The sequence below is a fragment of the Salvelinus fontinalis genome, chromosome 6 (assembly GCF_029448725.1).
Source record: "Salvelinus fontinalis isolate EN_2023a chromosome 6, ASM2944872v1, whole genome shotgun sequence".
Lineage (NCBI taxonomy): Eukaryota > Metazoa > Chordata > Actinopteri > Salmoniformes > Salmonidae > Salvelinus > Salvelinus fontinalis.
Window position 1 is genome coordinate 18,635,637 of NC_074670.1, and position 19,151 is coordinate 18,654,787.

Genomic DNA, 19,151 nt, shown 5'->3' on the forward strand with positions numbered 1-19,151 from the left:
TTTTAATTATTGCAGGATAATGTCATTATGTTTTATTGAATACAGACGACAATAAAACATTTTTCCCAATGATTTTTATTACCAGGTATTTACATATTTAAAACTACTGCTAATGCACAGATGTAGTAAAACGTAAAATATGTTACATTATGTTTTGCCAGAAGATAACGACCCTACCATTACGTTGATTTACACTGAGCAGCACTGGGGTCTGAACACAAGCATGGTTACATTAAGACACCGTGGAGCCGGCGCAAGATATGTACAATGTGGTTAAAGGTAACATTTGGAGTATAGTGGCTTATCCCATCCTTGCATAGGGGTACGTTTTCCGACCCATATCTCGCGTCTGCTCCATGGCTTCTTAATATAACCATGATTGCTTTCTGATCCCAGTGCAGCTCAGTGTAAACAAGCGTATCTTCTGGCAACATTGTCATGTTGCTGATACAATATCACAAACCCAACAGGTAAAGTGAGTTTAGTTTTTCATTTGAATACAATACATTAATTTGTATACTAACCCATGCCACACAGTTTGGATAAAATGTGTGCTCCTCCCAATAAGCCTAATTTCATAACTCTAGCACCAAAACAAGATAAACGTTAACCCAAATGAAGACAGAATAAGAAATGACTCATACAAATGACTCATTATTCCGACCTGACAATTTGAATAACACCCACTACAACATTAAGAGAGAGCAGAAAGAACATGCAGAGTGTTTTGAAACAATAAAAAGGCACAAATATGCAGTGCAACACAGATGAAATCCACTTGTTTGAGGAATACATTTAAATGGTGTAACGAAGAGAGTGTACACAGAAAGGAAAACTAACAAAGATCCATAAGTTGACATATACACTCAGCGGCCAGTTTAAGGTACACCCATCTAGTACCGCTGACTGTTTTTTGTTTTTCACACCATTCTCAGTAAACCCTAGACACGCATCTCTGAAAAACCCAGGAGGCCTGCCATTTCTGAGATACTGTAACCGGTGCGCCTGGCACCAACGATCATACCACGCTCAGTCGCTTAGGTCACTTTTGCCCATTCTAACGTTCATTTCAGTAGTAACTGAATGCCTCGATGCCTGCTTTATTTAGCAAGCCACGGCCACGTGACTCACTGTCTATAGGTGCAAAATATTTTTGTGAACGGGGTGGTGTACCTAATAAACTGGGTAAATCCATGGTATGTTTACAACACAGTAAATATGATGGTACTGGCCAAGAAATCCATTACACAGTCATATTTCTAAGTTCTTTGCAGTTCAAGGTAAAGCTGTGAACTCAGAAAACTGACAACTGTGCTTGATAAAGTTAACAAACTATACACTTTGAGAGTATCTGACCCTTTCTTATAGAGTGACAGATCAACAACATGGAGAATGTTCAAAAAGGACACAAAACACAGCTAAATTGCTATAGTTATACAATAAATGTACATTTAAAAACATTTGGAAAAACAGAGTGGTAGATGCACTCTTTGCCAGTGTCAAATCTCTCCCTGTGCATGCTGCATGTAGTGCATTTGCAAGTCTAACTCCCGGGGTAGAGAGCACCCACAGATCATGCACTGGAGAAGGCGGTCTGGGGCATAAGGCAAACGGCCCAGTTTGTGAGGAACAGGCCGTGGGGCTAGCTGAGGTAGCGACAGGGTCTGTGTCATGTGTGGCCTCTCACTCATGACCGCCTGTGGCGTGAAGAAAATGTTTGGGTGTGGAGGCCTTGGTAGAGAGCCGACTGCTACAGAGTGAAGAGGGTGTGAGCCAGGCAAACTAAGAGGAGGGAGCGGAGGAAGAGGAGAGAAGAAAGGAGAGGTCTGATTTATGATGATTTGAGTGCCTGTTACCATTGGCTGCTGCTGCGGGCCAGCTGGAGTGGTTTGGAAACCCCACACAGTGGGTCCCACCCCGTGAGTGAAACGTTGTGGGTCATATTGAATGGAGATGGGAACATTCTGGGTGGATGTGGGTACATTGGTCCAGCTGGAGGATAGATGTTTTTGCTGCTGCTGCTCTAACTCCTGGCTAAGGCCTGATTTGTTTGAGGGGGATCCTTTGAAATCCCATGGACTACCTCCAATCCCATGAGATGGAGGGCTTGAAATTGACATGACAGAGCTGTGGCCCATCTGAGCTGAGGAGGATGTACTGAGTAGAGCTGGAGACCACTGTTTCTGCTGCTCACGCCCACTCCCAGCTTTCTCTGATGAACTAACAGTTGGGGACATTACCAGAGGTGCATTAAAGTCCCAAACTCTTGTGTCCTCTTTTCTAGGAGGTGTGGGTGATTCATTAACAGCTTTCTGCATTGGCACTGAGACGCTCGACCATCTTGGTAGCTTAAGCTCTTGGCCCAGTTTGTTTGATGTGCTCTGGGATGGTGGCACTGATGGAGAGGTCCTCAGCCCACCCCACAAAGCAGCCCCATCCATGTAAATGGGGGACCCAGGGAAGTCAAGCTGAACAGAGCTCAGTGTGGGGACTGGTGGTGTAGTGGGTGTGTTACCCCAGCTCATGGGCTTCGGCTGTTGCCTGTGTTGCTCCTGCTCACTCACAGCTAATGGGCTGGGGTTCTGTGGCCCGGCCACTGGGGGTGTTTTGTTACCCAAGGGCATGGTCCCTCCACTTTCTCCTGTAGGAGGGGGTTCTAGGCTCTGAGATGCACTAAGACCAGGCTGTGACGTTGTAGGTGCCTCTGCCCTGCCTGAATTCCTCTGCTGTTGTTGTGGGGGTGGCCGAGGCAGGCCATCTGAGTGCCACTGCTGGGGTTGCTGTGGTGGGGTGGGCCGGGGCTGAGCATCTGGTAACCAGGGCAGCTTTTGCTGGAGTTGGAGCAAGTGTCTGGCAGGCTGCCACTGCTGCTGTGGTACTGGCTGAGGCTGGAGCTGTCCACCTGGTTGCTGCCACTGTAATTGCTGTTGGATCAGCGGAGACTGTAGATGATGCTGAACCTGCTGTTGGCGCAGCTGCGGATGTAGATGTGGCTGTAGCTGTAATTGCACTTGTTGTTGTATCAGTGGAGACTGTGGTACCTGCTGTGGCTGTGTTTGTGGAGATGGCTGCTGTTGGACAGGCGCTGGTTGTCTTTCAGGATCCTGAGACGGTTGAGACTGGTTAGGCAGTGGGACAGGCCTCAGTTCTCCACCTTCCACCCGCCACTGTTGGTGGACTGGTGGAGGCCTTCTCGCAGACGTCTCCCCTGGCTGCTGCATATCCATCTGGGATGAAAACTTGGGAGGCTGTGGCTGGGCCGGCCGCCTCTGCCACTCAGGACTCCTAGACATTGGGACTTGATATGGAGGTGTTTGTTGGGGCGTGTCCATACCTGATCGCCCCATTCCACCCGGCCTGGGCCAGCCTGATGCCAGCCTGCCTCCGCTCCGGCCCCTGCTACCCTTGCCTCTTATCCTCATTGCCATTGGAAAAGAGTAAGGCTGACTCGACCCCTGGCGCTTTCGAGCGTGGATTTTCTGATGCACCAGCAGGCTGCCGAGCCAGGGGAATGTCTTGTGGCACTCCTGACAGCGATGGGGCCTTTCGCCTGTGTGGGTGTTCAGATGGTCCCGCAGCAGGTAGGCCAGCCCAAAGCTCTTTTCACAGAGGTGGCACTTGTGGGGCTTTTCGCCGTTGTGTGACAGCAAATGGCGCTGAAGCTGATTCTCGTCGCTGTATCCCTTACGGCACTTTGTGCAGCGGAACGGTTTCTGTGTGTGCAGCCTCTGATGGGTTCTCATGTTCTGCAGGAAAGCAAAGTCCTTGCTGCAGTCTGGGCACTTGTATGGTTTCTCCCCGGTGTGAATGATCATGTGCTGCTGCAGATAGCTGTTGAATCTGAAGGACTTGTTGCACACCCTGCACTGGTAAGGCTTGTCCTTGGAATGAATACGCATGTGCAGCGTTAACACAGAGCGGTGACGGAACGACTTGCCACAGTCTGGACACTTTAAAGGCTTACTACTCATCTCCTCCCTATGCCACCTCCCTGGAACATTGGCAGTGTTAAGTGGAGCAGATCTCCCTACTTCAAGTCCATTACCCTGCCTCTCTACACTGACCCGGGCAGACGCGTGAGTTGTCAGGTGGGCCATCATATTAGACTGGTCAGAGTAGGTGGCAGGGCAGTGGGGACAGGTGTAACGGTTTGTTTCCCAGTCTTTACACGCCCCGATCTCCATCCTCTCATGCTCTGCTTCATGGATCAGCATGTGAGCCCTCAGGTCAGCTGGTGAAGGAAAGTTCTGAGGACAGAGGGGACAGTTGAATATACGTTTTGGCTCCACCCCGTGGTTTGTGTTCTCCTTGTCTAGTCCCCCGACTGTCTCGTGGCATGACACGTGAGCCTGCAGACTGCCCTGGTCGGGGAAAGTGAGGGGGCAGATAGAGCAGGCGTGAGGGTGCCGTCTATGCTGGCGGCAGTGCGCCTTCATGTTCTGGGCTAAGGCAAACGTTTTGCCACAGTCTGGGCAGCGGAATGGTTTCTGGCCTGTGTGAAGGTATTGGTGCTGTTGCAGGAGGCTGGAATACTTGAAGTGCTTCCCACAGATGTTGCACCGGTGGGGGCCTTGTGTGTCCTCTGTGTGCTTACGACGGTGGTCCTCCATGACAGAGCGGTGCCTGAACACCATGCCACACTCTGGGCATGCGTAGGGCTTGAGGGAGGCATGGGAGCCCTGGTGGTCACGCAGGGAAAATATGTCAGAGAAGCTCTTGTGGCACTCCTGGCAGCGGAAGGGGTGGGAGCTCAGGGAGTGGTTCTGCATGTGGCTGGTGATGGAGATCTTCATGCGGAACTCTTTGCGGCACAGGGGGCAGCGGTACGCCTTATCCGGGGCACAGTTGCAGGTGTGGAGCCTCAGTTTGCTCAGTGATGGGAAAGTCTCTTCACAGTGGTCACACTGGAAGCCTGACCTCTCCTCCTTGTGGACTCCCTGTGGGCTCCTTCTCTTCTTCCGCTCCACAGGCTGTTCAACCTTCTGTTGGTGCTCACTGCGGTGCTTGATGAGGCTGCTGCGGTGATGGAAGGTAAGGCCGCACTCCTTACAGGTGAGTGAGGCCAGTTCATCCTGGTGAGCGTGGAAGTGACGATGGAGGTTGAATGTCTCCCGACGGGTGAACCTCTTCCCACAGTCTTTGCACTCCAAACTACATTTCCTCCGTTTCACTGTTTGGTCCTCTTCTCCTCCTCCTTCTTCTTCTTCTTCTTCTTCTTCTTCCTCCTCTTCTTCCTCTTCTTCCTCCTCCTCCACCCCCTTTCCTCCATTACAATCTTGTTCTTCACCTGTGTCTTTTGATACATCCATCTCCTCGTCAGAATGTGATTTTTCTTTTCCCACATCCTCTGCATCTGAGATATCTTCAGTAATCTTATCCTGATGCACCTCAGGAGTCATCCCCATATCACCATTACGAACTGTAAATACAAAAGAAATACAACATTGCCATTGTGAAGCGTTCATGAGTAAGCATGGATACAAACGTTTTGAGACTAAATATGAAAACAGGCCTACTACACAAATCAATCTCTACACAAATATTATGAATAAAGGAATTTGACGTCGAAGGGTAAGGTCAGTGTACTATTTTGAGTCGCCTGTATGATCAATATCCTATTGGATAAACGGTTAGCCAATAACAAAGCTAGCTCACTAAGCGCATGAGACAACTAGCTAGCATCTTGGCAATTAAAGTGAGCAAGAGCACATTTACAGTCAATGCTGCATCCTGCATGTTTCCAGGGATACCCCGTACATTTCAGTTAGTTTTTGCACACGACTGTTTTCCTAAATAGATAGAGGTGAGCTTAGATAGCTCATATTGATAAGGCAGGCTATTCGAAGAAACATAGTCAACGCTAGCTAGCAAACATAAACTTACCGTCGTTTCCATTCTCTTTTGCATCCGTGCCGTCTTCCTCGTCCTCCGTCTCAGACCAATCGAAATGCCGCTGCTTGTTGAAGGAAACATCGGTGTTGTGGGTCTTTTCTTCAGAAGATGTTAAATCTACCAACTCGTTACATATCTCTGATCTATCATTAGCTCGAAGCGCAATGCTACTTTCAGTCTGGCTAGCAAGCCCATCGGTAACAATACCAGATTCTCTATTTTCATTTGAGTCGTTGGGAATTCTTTCTATTTCAACAGCAAAAGTGTTATCGGGGTCTGTCGATTTATAGTCAGATGATTCACATTTCTGTGCTACACCCCCCGGGTCCCCCAGCTCATCGTTGGGGTCGCCCTGGCGTCTCTCTGACGAATTCACAGCAGCCATGTTTTACCCATGCAGCACTCTTCCAAAGATGGTTCTCTATGACCCCTCTTCCTCAACGCGAAGGCAGAAGGCGAAACGAATTGTATAGTATGTTACTGGCCGCTAGAGTGTGATGGTGTGAAGGCCTGCCCTGCATTCTGCAGGTGATATGTTTATCCACTTCAGATTGTCATGAGTATTGAAACGAAAGCAATGCATTTTACATTTATCCATGAGCATTCACTCACATCAGTCACCAGGTTGCACCAGCAGCACTTGTCTGAATAAAGAGCTATTGAAGAGCTGTGATGAGATATAGTTCAGGGTTGCCTTTATTAATCTTTAGTCAATACATGTCTCAGAACAGAGTCAGACCCTAAAACTATATTTAGATATATAAATTGTGCAAAATGGTACACAAATGATTAATTTGTTTACAGATCCCTTGCATTTTATTGTCTACACATCAGACACTGCATGCAAGATAACACATACATCATACTTGTAGATAATGCTTAATAAATTGATAACATCACGAGAAACAAATAATGAAAATCTGAAGCAAAATACATACTGATGCAGATTTTCCTTTAAGAGCTATGCAGGGAAACATTTCCATATCTTAAACATTATAGCCCAATTATAATGATTTATCATCACATGTTAAATACACATTGTATAATACTTTTTTCTAAGATTTGCATGTGTATGTCCAGCCTGTCACACATTGCATGTTTAATATGTATCATAACATTGGAAGAGCATTGGTATATTACATTTCAATGGTCATTTACTAATATGCTCTAATGATAGATTGCTGCAGACTCCAAAGTGCTTTCTGTCACTGTAATGCTGATTGTCTATCTACAAGATTTGGACAAAACAGAAATCGCTGACATTTCTTGGTTCTATTGCAGCAACTTCCAACCAATACATTATGCTAATATATGTGGATGAGGGCTGAACCTTCAATTAGCCTACTGTGTTTAGTTTGAATAATATATACAGTGCATTCGGAAAGTATTCAGGCCCCTTGACTTTTTGCATATTTGTGTTACAGCCTTATTCTAAAATGTATTAAATAGTTTTTTTTCCCATCAATCTACACACAATACCCCATAATGACAAAGCAAAAAACGTTTTTTTTTATAAATGTTTGCAAAAGTATTAAAAATAAAATACAGAAATATCACACTTACATAAGTATTCAGACCATTTACTCAGTACAGAGCACCCTCTACTTACTTTGTTGAAATACCATTGGTCGCGATTACAGCCTCGAGTATTTTTGGGTATGACGCTACAAGCTTGGCACACCTATATTTGGGGAGCTTCTCCCATTGGATGGGGAGCGTCACTGCACAGCTGTTTTCAGGTCTCTCCAGAGATGTTCGATCAGGTTCAAGTCCAGGCTCTGGCTGGGCCACTCAAGGACATTCAGAGACTTGACCCGAAGCCACTCCTGCATTGTTTTGGCTGAGTGCTTAGGGTTATTGTCCCTTTGGAAGGTAAACCTTCACCCCAATCGGAGGTCCTGAGTGCTCTGGAGCAGGTTTTCATCAAAGATCTCTCTGTACTTTGATTTGTTAATCTTTCCCTCGATCCTTACTCTCCCAGTCCATGCAGCTGAAAAACATCCCCACAGCATGATGCAGCCACCACCATGCTTCATCTTAGGGATGGTGCCAGGTTTCCTCCAGACGTGACGTTCAGTATTCATACCAAAGAGCTCAATCTTGGTTTCATCAGACCAGAGAATCTCGTTTCTCATGGTCAGAGTCCTTTTAGGTGCCTTTTGGCAAACTCCAAGCAGGCTGTTATGTGCCTTTTACTGAGGAGTGGCTTCCATCTGGTCACTCTACCATAAAGGCCTGATTGGTAGAGGGCTGCAGAGATGGGAGAACCTTCCAGAAGGACAACCATCTCCACAGAAGAACTCTATCAGTGACCATCGGGTTCTTGGTCACCTCCCTGACCAAGGCCCTTCTCCTCCAATAGCTCAGTTTGGCCGGGAGGCCGGCTCTAGGAAGATTTTGGTGGTTCCAAATTTCTTCCATTTAAGAATGATAGAGGCCACTGTGTTCTTAGGGACCTTCAGTGCTGCAGAAATGTTTTCGTACCCTTCCCCAGATCTGTGCCTCGACACAGTCCTGTCTCGGAGCTCTACAGACAATTCCTTTGACCTCATGGCTTGGTTTTTGCTCTGACATGCACTGTCAACTGTGGGACCTTAATTTACCACAGTGGACTCCAATCAAGTTGTAGAAACATCTCAAGGATGATCAATGGAAAAAGGATGCACCTGATATCAATTTCAAGTCTCATAGCAAAAAGTCTGAATACTTATGTAAATAAGTTATTTCAGTTTATAAAAAATAAAAAAGCAAACATTTCTAAAAACCTGTTTTCACTTTGTCATTGTGGTGTATTGTGTGTAGATTGATGAGGAAAAACATTAATTGAATACATTTTAGAATAAGGCTGTAACGTAACAAAATGTTGAAAAAGTCAAGGGGTCTGAATACTTTCCACACTCTACATAAGAAATGTACTAAAGAAACAACTTTTTCAACTTTGGTTGAAATTAGAGGGACACAATTATTTCAAATCAGATTGTATAAGAGAAAATAAATAAAGTACATCAAAGCTTATTTACATCTCTTTATCTAACGCCTTCTTCTTCGTCTATGGTCAACAATTCTCCCCCGCCTTGGCCGTTGGACGGGTCCATTAATGACTGCGGGTGGATCTGGACGGGTGGTACCATCAAGAATATCTGGGGGTGGTGGTACAGGGGCAACTGCTAAAATTGGTTGATTACTTGGACTCTGGGGGTGTTGCTGCTGTGGTAGCAGTTGTAGCTGTTGTTGTTGCTGCTGCACCAGTTGGGGTTGCTGTAGTAACAGTTGTTGCTGTTGTGGTTGTATCTGTTGTTGTTGCTGCTGCTGCACCAGTTGGGGTTGCTGTAGTAGCAGTTGTTGCTGTTGTGGTTGTATCTGTTGTTGCTGCTGCGGCTGCTGCTGCTGAATTGGTTGTTGAGGCTGTGGTTGCTGCTGCTGTAACTGTTGTGGTTGCTGCATTATTGATTGTTGTGGCTGTTGTTTTTGGGAATGATGTGGCTGCTGCTGTGGTGGTTGTTGTTGCTGCTGCTGTGCCTCTAGGACTCCCAGCAGCCTTTGCAGGAGAACATTGTTTTGCTGTAGGCTGGTTGCCAGTGCCTCTTGAGAGGCCACTAATGTTCTCATATCACATCTGAATCCCTCTCCAAACTCCCGAAGACTCTGCTCCACCCGATCCCCCAGCTGCAGAGCTGCCTCCCCCACGCCGCGTAGCTCGTCCTCCAGCCATAAGCCGCGAGGAGGGGCCTCCAATGGTCCCTGCTGGGCCCCTAGTGAGGGCTGGGGACTAGGCTGAGGGGTCCCATTGAGGAAAGGGGCGCTGTAGAGGGGAGAGGGAGGCAGCCAGCGTTCCGAGTTAGGGGGAGGTCCTATCCCCAGTCCCAGTCCTAAACCTAGCTTTTCCTCCATACTGCTCTCTGCCCCCTCGCATTCCGCCTCTCCCACCTCCCCTTCCCGCTCGCCACTATCCTCATCCTTCTCAAAGCCATCCCTCTCCGACCCTTCACCTCCACCCACTGCAATAAACAAGAGGATATAGTAGAAAGCAGTGGTTAAAAAGTGCAGTTTTTACATGTATTATCTGAATGTTCCTACAAGGCTTGAATCTAAGGCTTTACCTCATTGTTAGTGTTCAGATTTACCTGGTTCTGTATCAGTTAAGCACGTGAAACTGGCCTTCCCTCTGGTGCTTTGCTTCTGTCTGGCCTGGTGAAGCCTGGGGCTTGCCTGAGCTGACCGTCCCAGCATGGAAGCCCCTCTGTTGGATGGCAGGTAACAAGTGCGGTGCCTAGCATCTGCCAGCCTGCCTCCATTGCGTCTCTTCAGGTCGTCCCAGCGCTTCTTGACCTCGCGGAGGGTACGAGGGACTCTGGACACAGCGTTGACCCGCTCCAGGATCCCTGCCCAGATCCTCTCTCTCTCCCTACGCCGGAGCCTCCCAGCAGGACCAAAAAGCTCTCCCTCACACCGCGTCACCTCAGAAACCAGCACTTCCAGCTCTGCACCGCTAAAACGACTCTTCCTCTTTCCTGCACCCCCTGCTGCCAACACAGAGGACATACCTCTGTCTACAGAAAGACAGAGTTGATCTATAGGTGTTTACTATGTGTCATATGAGGTGAAACATAAAAATTTAATAGTTATAACATATTTATCATAACAGTACAGAGCACCACTGCAAGCATTAATATTGAACAGTAGACATGCATTTAATAGCTAAACGTTGGTTAAAGCTTACGCTGTTCCATGGATAGGAGGTCATCTGAGGACATGCCAGGGGTCATGATGTTAGGATGCACCACCACCACGTTGAAGGGGAGTCCACCAGGCAGCCCACTGCTTTGGTCACAGCTGCCTTCCGAGTCCTCATCCTCCCTGGGAAAGCCGTCCTCTGAGACGCCCCCTCCGAAGGGTCCCTCCGGAGACTCCACTTTGATGTGCATGGGAGGCGAGTGCTCGTACAGCAGCCCCCCCTCCTCGTAGTACTCAGTCATGAGTCAAGCCTGGTTTACAGACGGACCAACTGACAGTTCCATTCACACTGCGACAGATGGCCGGCCGTACCACAGCATTGTTGGGGACTTGAGCAATACCTACCTGACAACTAACTAATCTTTCAGTGGGGGCAGCATAAGGCATATGTTCACAGGATACAACTAAGTGGCACATAAAAAAAAAATAGGGGCGCTAGGAGAGCATCTTGTGCAGGGAAGTACTGAGATCAACATTTACTATAATGTGCATTCGTTTGCATAAGATATTATTCATTCATACCAGGTAGCCTACAGCTAAAGTCCTGGAGCAGACATTCATCAACTGTAAAATATGGCCAAGAGAGACATGCACTCTCTCTGAAAACTAGAATTTGAATTCCTTTATATTAGTGCAAAAACAACTATTTGACAGTACCCGTCAGAGATATGCAAAAGTGCAGATACACTTGAGTAAATAGAGGATCGAGGGAATTCTACAAAAGAGAGAAATATAATACATGTTACCAAATAGTTTCACAAATTACAAATGATTTACAACATAAGTTTCAACTTGATGATGATTTCTAGCACCTTTATAATTGCGTTTGTCGCAGCGATGCGCATTTTTTCTGCACCACATCCGCAATGGTTGCGCATTCCGCATATATTACGGGTGATGCTGATATAGCAATGCAGGGCACTGCACTTCAAGTTAGCTAGCTTTAATCTCGAAAATGTCAATACACTTAGTGGGATAAAATCTTATTTTACTCACCTCACGATTATAAGACAAAACAAAGACACATTTGATGCAGTTGTCCTAAACGTAACCCTCCCATCAAGCTTGAAATTGTACACAAACCGTAGAGCGTCGCTGAATATTGACGTCACCATTCCACTGTCACATGTTTCCAGCGCTAGATAAAGGGAATAGGAATATGTGAGATATTTGCTATAAGGCAATGGCAAGATGTATGTCAGGAGAAGTACAGTATAATCATAAGGATACGTATACTTTGAATGCGGAGGAGGAATGGAGGTCTAAGAGAGAGAGAGAGAGAGAGAGAGAGGGAGGAAGGGGGTGAGCTTGAGTCTGTTAAAAATGGCGGAAAAGGGGAGATGGTTTGTTAAATAAGAATGTTAGAAAGTGTAAGCAGAGCCAGCCTTAGACCGGAGGAGAAAGGGAAGTTAATGAGGTCGAAGCATCGGAGGTGGTAGGTGTGAAGTTCTCAGAGCCGAGGGTCAGATTAAAGATGAGTCTGTGACTGTAGGCGTGACGTGTTTGTTAAAAGTGGACCCTTGCCTTTTGGGTGATCATTTGTGGTTTCAGGGTGGGTGAAAAGAGTTTGGTGCTGTGGAATTGGTGAGGGTAACCAGAAGTGGTCTGTGATAAATGTTCTCCACATTAAGTGAATGGAGGCAAGAAATGTGAATTGTTTTGCTCTCAAGGAAGGGGTGCCATTGAAAGGAGTGATTACTGGGGTAGCAGGGAATGTAAAAGTTGACCAACTGAAGGGGAAGATTCCCAGTATTTGTGATGGATGTCGTTTGGTGCGACGCAGACAGGGTGGAGGGAGTAGTGAAACATTAGTCATTGTCTGTTCTTTTGAGTTTTGATGCTGTCTTTGCCCGACAAAGTGATGTTAGGATACATTATCCTGTACAAGCTTTTGTGCCGAATACATTACTTTATTACAGGTGTCAAGCTCATGTGGCAGCAGTGTGTAGGAGGAAGGTTCCTAGGTGTGAGAAGTGTGCAGAAGGGCATGTGACAAAGGAATGTGTAGTATTGTGGAAAGTAGTGGTGTCTATGGGGCTGGGGATTAGAAATGTCCCATGCGAGAGAGGCAGGTTGAGGTTTCCAGGGTTAGAGTAGTGCAGAAGTTGTCATATGCTGAGGCAGTGAAGAAAGTAGAGGAAGATGGGTCAAGGGGGAGGGATCCTGAGAGGAGTGGTGTCAGTAGTAGATCTGTACTAGTACAGAGGGATAAACCAACAAGTGATGTTTCAGTAAGATTGGATTTGTAGCATTTATAGCAATGGTTATCAACTGTACTGCAGAGATTGAACGTAAATCACAGAAAATTGAGGTGGTGGTGGCAGCTGCAGAGAGGTATTTGGGATTGTGAGACTTAACACCAGAGTTACAGGGTGTGTTAAGTGGTGGTGTCCCATCTTTTCAGGTTGTTGGCCTGAGGTAGGACTAAATAGATTTAAATAGTGGAGTATGGTGGTGTTATTTGTGTGTAGTGTTATCTGGTAGGGTATTTTATTTTTTCAAAGAATGTGTAAGGGAGTTGTACTCCAGTCTAGTAAGTGGAGGTAATGCAACATTTTTTTGGATGCCAACCACGTTAAACCTCATCGAAGAGGCATTTGCCATTTGAAGTTCACCAATTTAAGTCAGCAGACAAACGAACAGAAACCTTTATTAATGAACTGTCTTAGCTGAATAGCTACACATTTAGGTTAATTGTATGCATATTGTCAAAATATTCTACTTCATTTAAAATGTTTTCTGCACTTTATTGAACCAGGTAGGCCAGTTGAGAACAAGTTCTCATTTACAACTGCGACCTGGCCAAGATAAAGCAAAGCAGTGTGACAAACACAACACAGAGTTACACAAACTAACGTACAGTCAATAACACAATAGAAAAATCTATATACAGTGTGTGCAAATGTAGTAAGATTAGGTAAGTAAGGCAATACATAGGCCATAGTGGCAGCTGAAAGACTACATTTGTGTAAGTTCCAATAATTAACCTAAGAAGAGATGAACAAAAGTATGTTCTACTCATGTCTATTGCAGTTGCAAGTTCAAATCAAATTTTATTTGAAGTCATCAGAAGTTCATTCTCATGTCATCGAGTTTCCAGGAAACGGCTTACCAGCGCATTTTAGCATAGAGAGGAAACCGATAAGACAGTGCACAATCAGCATTGAACAGATTTAGCTGTTGTCTGCAACTCTTGCTTTACAAGTTACACATAATAAGCACTAGCCAGATACCTGTTTCATACCTTCCTAAAAGCACATATTGCACTTTAAAAGAATGAATAAGTCAAAGACTGGTTATTTTCTCATACCAGTTATCATGGGTTTCTGTCTTAGAGAACATGTCTCTTCCAGTCTAAATCAATTAGTTGGAAGACATGGTGGTGCTGATCCAGGAGTTGTAGACACCAGGCTTGTTCCTCGGCACAGCTGTAACCCCAGGACACAGCACCCTGCAGCTGCCAACCACGGGGCCGCCGGAGTCTCCCTGACAGAATGAAGATGGGGCAAGAGAAAGGTTGTTGGAGGTGCATCTTTCAATATTGGTTGAAGCTGGTTAATCACAACAGATGAGCGCTTTTAACAAATCAAATGAAAAGGACAACAGTAGTAAGGTGTGCTATGAATTCAACTCTGCTTACCTGGCAAGAGTCCTTGCCTCCCTCCATGAATCCAGCACAGAACATGTTGGAGGTGATCTGTCCAGGGTAGGTGCTGTTGCTGCCCAGGATGGGGAGATCCAGGCAGAACAGTGGGTTGGGGTAGAAGGCTCGTATATCAAACATTCTCCCTTTGGTTCTGAGTGGTCAGTGATATAACTTGTCATTTGTTTTGATAAACAACAAATACCAAAAGTATTTATGGGCATATTGTTGATGCTACTCACAGCCTCTGCTGGGTAGGTTGCCCCAGCCAGCGGGTGCCAGAGCTGCCACAGCTACAGGGTATGATCACGGTGCACATGTAGCTGTTCAGGGAGGCGGGCTTGCTCAGCTTGATGTCGTTGTCCAGGTTGCGGCTGTTGTAACTGGGGTGCATGATGACCTTCCCTGAGTTGAACTGCTCAGTGCCCTCGTTGACGACAATGTTGTGTGGTCACCTAGACACACCTGAATGTGGCTGGGGAGAGAGGGTTAATCAGATGTACAAATACAGTTATGTCGAACATACTGTAGATGGCTTTGGTAAATGTTTTTGAAGAAAGTTTCATCAGTCACGACTTGTAGCAGTGAGCAGCAGATGCCACCCATGTGCTGGAGATCAGGGAGCCACCACAGAAGTGGTACCCAGACTGCAGAGATGCCTGGTAGGATGCAGAGTTCTTTCTGCACTCATACCCTCCAACAATCTTGTCATCCTCATCGTCAAATGGGGGCAGCGACTGAAATACTGGAAGAATCAGTGTGAAATTGCATGGAAATACAACTCATGCAAACAGAACGGTACACGTGTTCAGTAAATATTCCGAGTATTATCACAGGATGGACACCAATGCGAACTTAAACCATTTCTCTCAACGAGTAAAGCAAGGACTTACATGCAACAGCAAACAGAGCCAGGAGAATACCGTACTTCATGATTGTGTTTTTTAGCTGCAACACAGGACTCAATCATGAAGACAAACTGTTATATACCCACTTCACCGGCCACATTATCTGATCTTCTCAAGGATTTGCACTTCTGTGAACAGTAGGCCTATATCTGACGCTCAGACATTACTCTACCTGGGAAAGAATTATGTCCACCTGAAGTGACACGAGCATCTGCATTTTTCTTATTCTTATTTTCATACACACAACTTAGGTGGCAGCTTAGTTGTATATTTTCTAACACTTGCATGGTGGGTGGTTCCGTTGTCGTTTCCTTTCTCGCGGGTGTCTTCCTGTTCCATAGGGTCTTAACACCAGTACAGTGCAGTCACAGAGACACATTAGAATACAGTGTATGTTATAGTTGAATTGGTCCGACAGAGGAAAATAACACGATGTCTGAGTGTATCATTGACAGCAAAAAATGCATTAAAAAGGAGGAACAAGACTGTGGTGATTCTGATGAGTGGACTACGGTCATATTTGTCAGTGCAGAGACCCTGAAAGGGCATTATTCTGGTACCAAGATAGAAGACACCACACCAAAGAGTAGACCTGGAGAAAGTAACTACGGCTCTGAGGGCTCGATGGGGAGACGCTCCAGAGTTGCTGCAGCGTGTCTGGGCCTGCTGTGCCTTCTCCTACTGGCTGGGATCATGGTGCTGTTTGTCTACTATAATGGAGTCACTGTCAGTTTGAAGGAGAGGTTGTTAGTTTATAGAACCAGCAACAACAACCTGACTGAACAAAGAGACGAGCTACAGGTCCAAAACAAAAACCTGGATAAAGAAAAGGCCGATCTAAAGAGAAGGTACAATATGTTGAATCAAACCTGCCTTGAAGAATGGAAGAAGTTTGGTTCCAGTTTGTACTACATCTCTGACAGGACTGAATCGTGGGATGAGAGCAGACAGAACTGTCTAAACAGAGGAGCAGACCTGGTGATCATAAACAACAGAGCGGAACAGCAATTCATCTGTACATTTAAAAGGTTTTTCTGGATTGGTCTGACTGACAGAGAGACAAAGGGGACTTGGAAATGGGTGGACGGGACACTAATGACCACAGGGTTCTGGTCTCCTGGTGAGCCAAATGGTGCCTCTATCGACTCTACTGAGGACTGTGCTGAGGTTAACACCTTCAATGACCAAAAGAAAAACTGGAATGATCTCAGGTGTCGTGAACGGCGGCACTGGATTTGCGAGAAATTGGCTGATCAGTAGCTCAACCTGGTACATGCCTCAGATAAACGCGTGCAAACACACCTACAGGTCACACACCATCTGCAAGACTGAAACAATTCCCCATGACATCATCTCAATGAGCAAACAGTACCAACTGTTCTTGTCCAGACTAAACATCTATTCTATGTGTTAAAATTGTACCAAACATATCAACTTTGTTATGTTTATTTTTGTCATATCTGCCATGTTTTTCCTGTAATATACCAAGAAAAATTCCTAATGTATAATAGAGCATTACATTATTCTATTTCATTTAAATACATTCTAGTGACAATCTAAAAAATGATTTCCTGTCCCTGAATATTGAAAAAGAAAACCTTTCATGAATTTATATGCAATCAAATACATTCTGAAAATGTACAAATGATGAGTGACATTCTGCTGTATTTCTAACACCATCTATGATACTGTACAGCATCTATAGGTATTTCTGAGGTCAATAAAACATGATATCACTAGATTACAACAATTAGATATCATGATCATATGATGAATGTTGTTATACTGTTTGTTTTATAGCTATTTTTATATCAAAGAAACAGGATCAGTAACAAACAGCCTATATTGATAAATTAAGCCGAGGAACCCTTAGAGACACTCTCCTTTCTGACCAATACTGGAAACCAGTTGCAAAATGCCAGGCTTACTTCAAATGCAAGGTCATGAAACTCCACCTTGTGGCCTCATAGTGAATCTATTTTGGAGAAAGTATGTGACACAAAACCAAGCACTGTGTATGAATACACATTTCTATATTGCTTCAATGAGTCAAAAAATGGGGCAAATGTCTATTCATTTTAACAGTATAGGAATTTACATAGGGATGTAAGGTAATGCCGTTAAGCACACATCCTCAGTTGAGGAGCCTCGTTAGCCATATGTCCGTTCACACGCAAGTTACTGTTTGACAGGTACCAATGGAAATGTATACATGTATGCCCTTGAGACTGACCAATGGCAGAGGACAGAGTGGGTTTATAAGAGGGCTCTGACAGTGGCTCAGTACCGAGGCAAAAACGGACACAACCATGAAGGTCATTATTCTTCTCGCTCTGTTCGCTGTGGCATGTGAGTACCGGTTTATTCAACAGGAAATAATGTGGGCCAAAAGATTGGAGACTGCATGAAAATACAACTCTGGATGAAGCTATAACTATACACCGCTTGAAACGTTTGGTACATTTGACCTTTTTCTTTACAACGATTTCTCCTTTACATCCCACTCAGTCGCTGCCCCCATTGACGATGAGGATGACAAGATTGTTGGAGGGTATGAGTGCAGAAAGAACTCTGCATCCTACCAGGCATCACTGCAGTCTGGGTACCACTTCTGTGGTGGCTCCCTGATCTCCAGCACATGGGTGGTGTCTGCTGCTCACTGCTACAAGTCGTAAGTGACTGGTGAAACGTTCTTCAAAAACATTTACCAAAGCCATCTACAGTATGTTCGACATGAAACTGAATTTGTCTGAGTACATCTGATTAACCCTCCCCTCACTCTCTCCCCAGCCGCATCCAGGTGCGTCTGGGTGAGCACAACATTGCCGTCAACGAGGGCACTGAGCAGTTCATCGACTCAGTGAAGGTCATCATGCACCCCAGTTACAACAGCCGCAACCTGGACAACGACATCATGCTGATCAAGCTGAGCAAGCCCGCCTCCCTGAACAGCTATGTGAGCACTGTGGCTCTGCCCTCCAGCTGTGCCAGCTCTGGCACTCGCTGTCTGGTCTCTGGCTGGGGCAACCTATCCGGCAGCAGCAGTGAGTAGCATTAACAATATGCCCACAAAGACTTTTGGTATTCATTGTTTCTCAAACTGATGATAAATTATATCACTGACCACTCAGAACCAAAGAGAGAATGACTGAGAGACTAATCCTCTTCTGCCCGTCTCTAGGCAACTACCCCGACACTCTGAGGTGCCTGGATCTCCCCATCCTGAGCAGCAGCAGCTGCAACAGTGCCTATCCTGGACAGATCACCTCCAACATGTTCTGTGCTGGCTTCATGGAGGGAGGCAAGGACTCTTGCCAGGTAAGCAGAGTTGAAGCACTTCCACTGAATTAATAAAAATACGATTCCAGAATTTCCAAAAAACATCCTTCAACCTAGATTGACTGATACCCTGAAACAAATCTGCTCACCTTTCATTTCTGTCTCCCCATCGCTCTATTAGGGAGACTCCGGTGGCCCCGTGGTGTGCAATGGTCAGCTGCAAGGTGTTGTGTCCTGGGGTTATGGCTGTGCCCAGAAGAACAAGCCTGGTGTCTACACCAAGGTCTGCAACTACAAATCCTGGATCAGCAGCACCATGTCCTCCAACTAATTGATCTAGACTGGAGGAGACATCTTCTCTAAGACAGAAATCCATGATAACAACTGTCATGTGAAAATAAATTATATTTTACTTTTAAACACTGTCTTCGGTTATTTTTTCACTAACTGGTTGGATTCTGCATGTTCTACAGGAACATACACTATATATGCAAAAGTATGTGGACACCCCTTCAAATTAGTGGATTTGGGGCTATTTCAGCCACGCCTGTTGCCGAGAGGTGTATAAAATCGAGCACACAGCCATGCAATCTCCATAGACAAACATTGGCAGTAGAATGGCCTTGCTGAAGAGCACAGTGACTTTTAAGGTGGCACCGTCATAGGATGCCACCTTTCCAACAAGGCAGTTCATC

General features: G+C 45.7%; 4 protein-coding genes and 1 pseudogene across 6 annotated transcripts; 2 read left to right on the plus strand and 3 right to left on the minus strand.

Moving 5' to 3' along the window:
- Positions 1-57: 57 nt before the first annotated feature.
- On the minus strand, positions 58-6,392 carry LOC129857262 (zinc finger protein 628-like). The gene is made up of 2 exons (XM_055925320.1): positions 5,884-6,392; positions 58-5,419 (listed from the first exon to the last, which is right to left on the minus strand). Exons 1-2 carry the CDS (start codon positions 6,275-6,277, stop codon positions 1,500-1,502), a joined length of 4,314 nt encoding a protein of 1,437 aa, XP_055781295.1. The 5' UTR covers positions 6,278-6,392; the 3' UTR covers positions 58-1,499.
- Positions 6,393-6,565: 173 nt separating this feature from the next.
- Positions 6,566-12,890, minus strand: LOC129857271 (uncharacterized). 3 transcript variants are annotated; one of them, XM_055925337.1, is made up of 4 exons: positions 11,710-12,890; positions 10,613-11,341; positions 10,017-10,442; positions 6,566-9,890 (listed from the first exon to the last, which is right to left on the minus strand). In XM_055925337.1, the coding sequence occupies exons 2-4, from the start codon at positions 10,866-10,868 to the stop codon at positions 8,923-8,925; spliced, it is 1,650 nt and encodes a 549-aa protein (XP_055781312.1). In that variant the 5' UTR covers positions 10,869-11,341; positions 11,710-12,890; the 3' UTR covers positions 6,566-8,922. The 3 variants fall into 3 exon arrangements, with proteins under 3 accessions (XP_055781312.1, XP_055781313.1, XP_055781311.1); XM_055925338.1 differs by having other exon boundaries at positions 10,017-10,415; positions 11,623-12,890; XM_055925336.1 differs by having other exon boundaries at positions 11,623-12,890.
- Positions 12,891-13,257: 367 nt separating this feature from the next.
- On the minus strand, positions 13,258-14,663 carry LOC129857289 (trypsin-3-like; annotated as a pseudogene).
- LOC129857284 (C-type lectin domain family 4 member E-like) lies at positions 14,645-16,810 on the plus strand. Its single transcript, XM_055925364.1, has one exon. It carries the CDS (start codon positions 15,610-15,612, stop codon positions 16,435-16,437), a length of 828 nt encoding a protein of 275 aa, XP_055781339.1. The 5' UTR covers positions 14,645-15,609; the 3' UTR covers positions 16,438-16,810.
- Positions 16,811-17,435: 625 nt separating this feature from the next.
- On the plus strand, positions 17,436-18,876 carry LOC129857287 (trypsin-3). Its single transcript, XM_055925374.1, has 5 exons — positions 17,436-17,526; positions 17,686-17,848; positions 17,968-18,221; positions 18,359-18,495; positions 18,638-18,876. The coding sequence occupies exons 1-5, from the start codon at positions 17,487-17,489 to the stop codon at positions 18,785-18,787; spliced, it is 744 nt and encodes a 247-aa protein (XP_055781349.1). The 5' UTR covers positions 17,436-17,486; the 3' UTR covers positions 18,788-18,876.
- Positions 18,877-19,151: the final 275 nt, after the last annotated feature.

What these genes read in the sequence shown, in the direction of transcription:
- LOC129857262 (XM_055925320.1), bottom strand. Translation starts at nt 6,277, where the DNA reads ATGGCTGCTGTGAATTCGTCAGAGAGACGCCAGGGCGACCCCAACGAT. An exon ending in AAAAGAGAATGGAAACGACG is followed by an intron (nt 5,420 to 5,883) that starts GTAAGTTTATGT and finishes TTGTATTTACAG; the next exon opens with TTCGTAATGGTGATATGGGG.
- LOC129857271 (XM_055925337.1), bottom strand. Translation starts at nt 10,868, where the DNA reads ATGACTGAGTACTACGAGGAGGGGGGGCTGCTGTACGAGCACTCGCCT. An exon ending in CCTCCTATCCATGGAACAGC is followed by an intron (nt 10,443 to 10,612) that starts GTAAGCTTTAAC and finishes GTCTTTCTGTAG; the next exon opens with ACAGAGGTATGTCCTCTGTG. An exon ending in CTTAACTGATACAGAACCAG is followed by an intron (nt 9,891 to 10,016) that starts GTAAATCTGAAC and finishes TGTTTATTGCAG; the next exon opens with TGGGTGGAGGTGAAGGGTCG.
- LOC129857284 (XM_055925364.1), top strand. Translation starts at nt 15,610, where the DNA reads ATGTCTGAGTGTATCATTGACAGCAAAAAATGCATTAAAAAGGAGGAA.
- LOC129857287 (XM_055925374.1), top strand. Translation starts at nt 17,487, where the DNA reads ATGAAGGTCATTATTCTTCTCGCTCTGTTCGCTGTGGCAT. An exon ending in GCTGCTCACTGCTACAAGTC is followed by an intron (nt 17,849 to 17,967) that starts GTAAGTGACTGG and finishes CTCTCTCCCCAG; the next exon opens with CCGCATCCAGGTGCGTCTGG. An exon ending in GAGGCAAGGACTCTTGCCAG is followed by an intron (nt 18,496 to 18,637) that starts GTAAGCAGAGTT and finishes TCGCTCTATTAG; the next exon opens with GGAGACTCCGGTGGCCCCGT.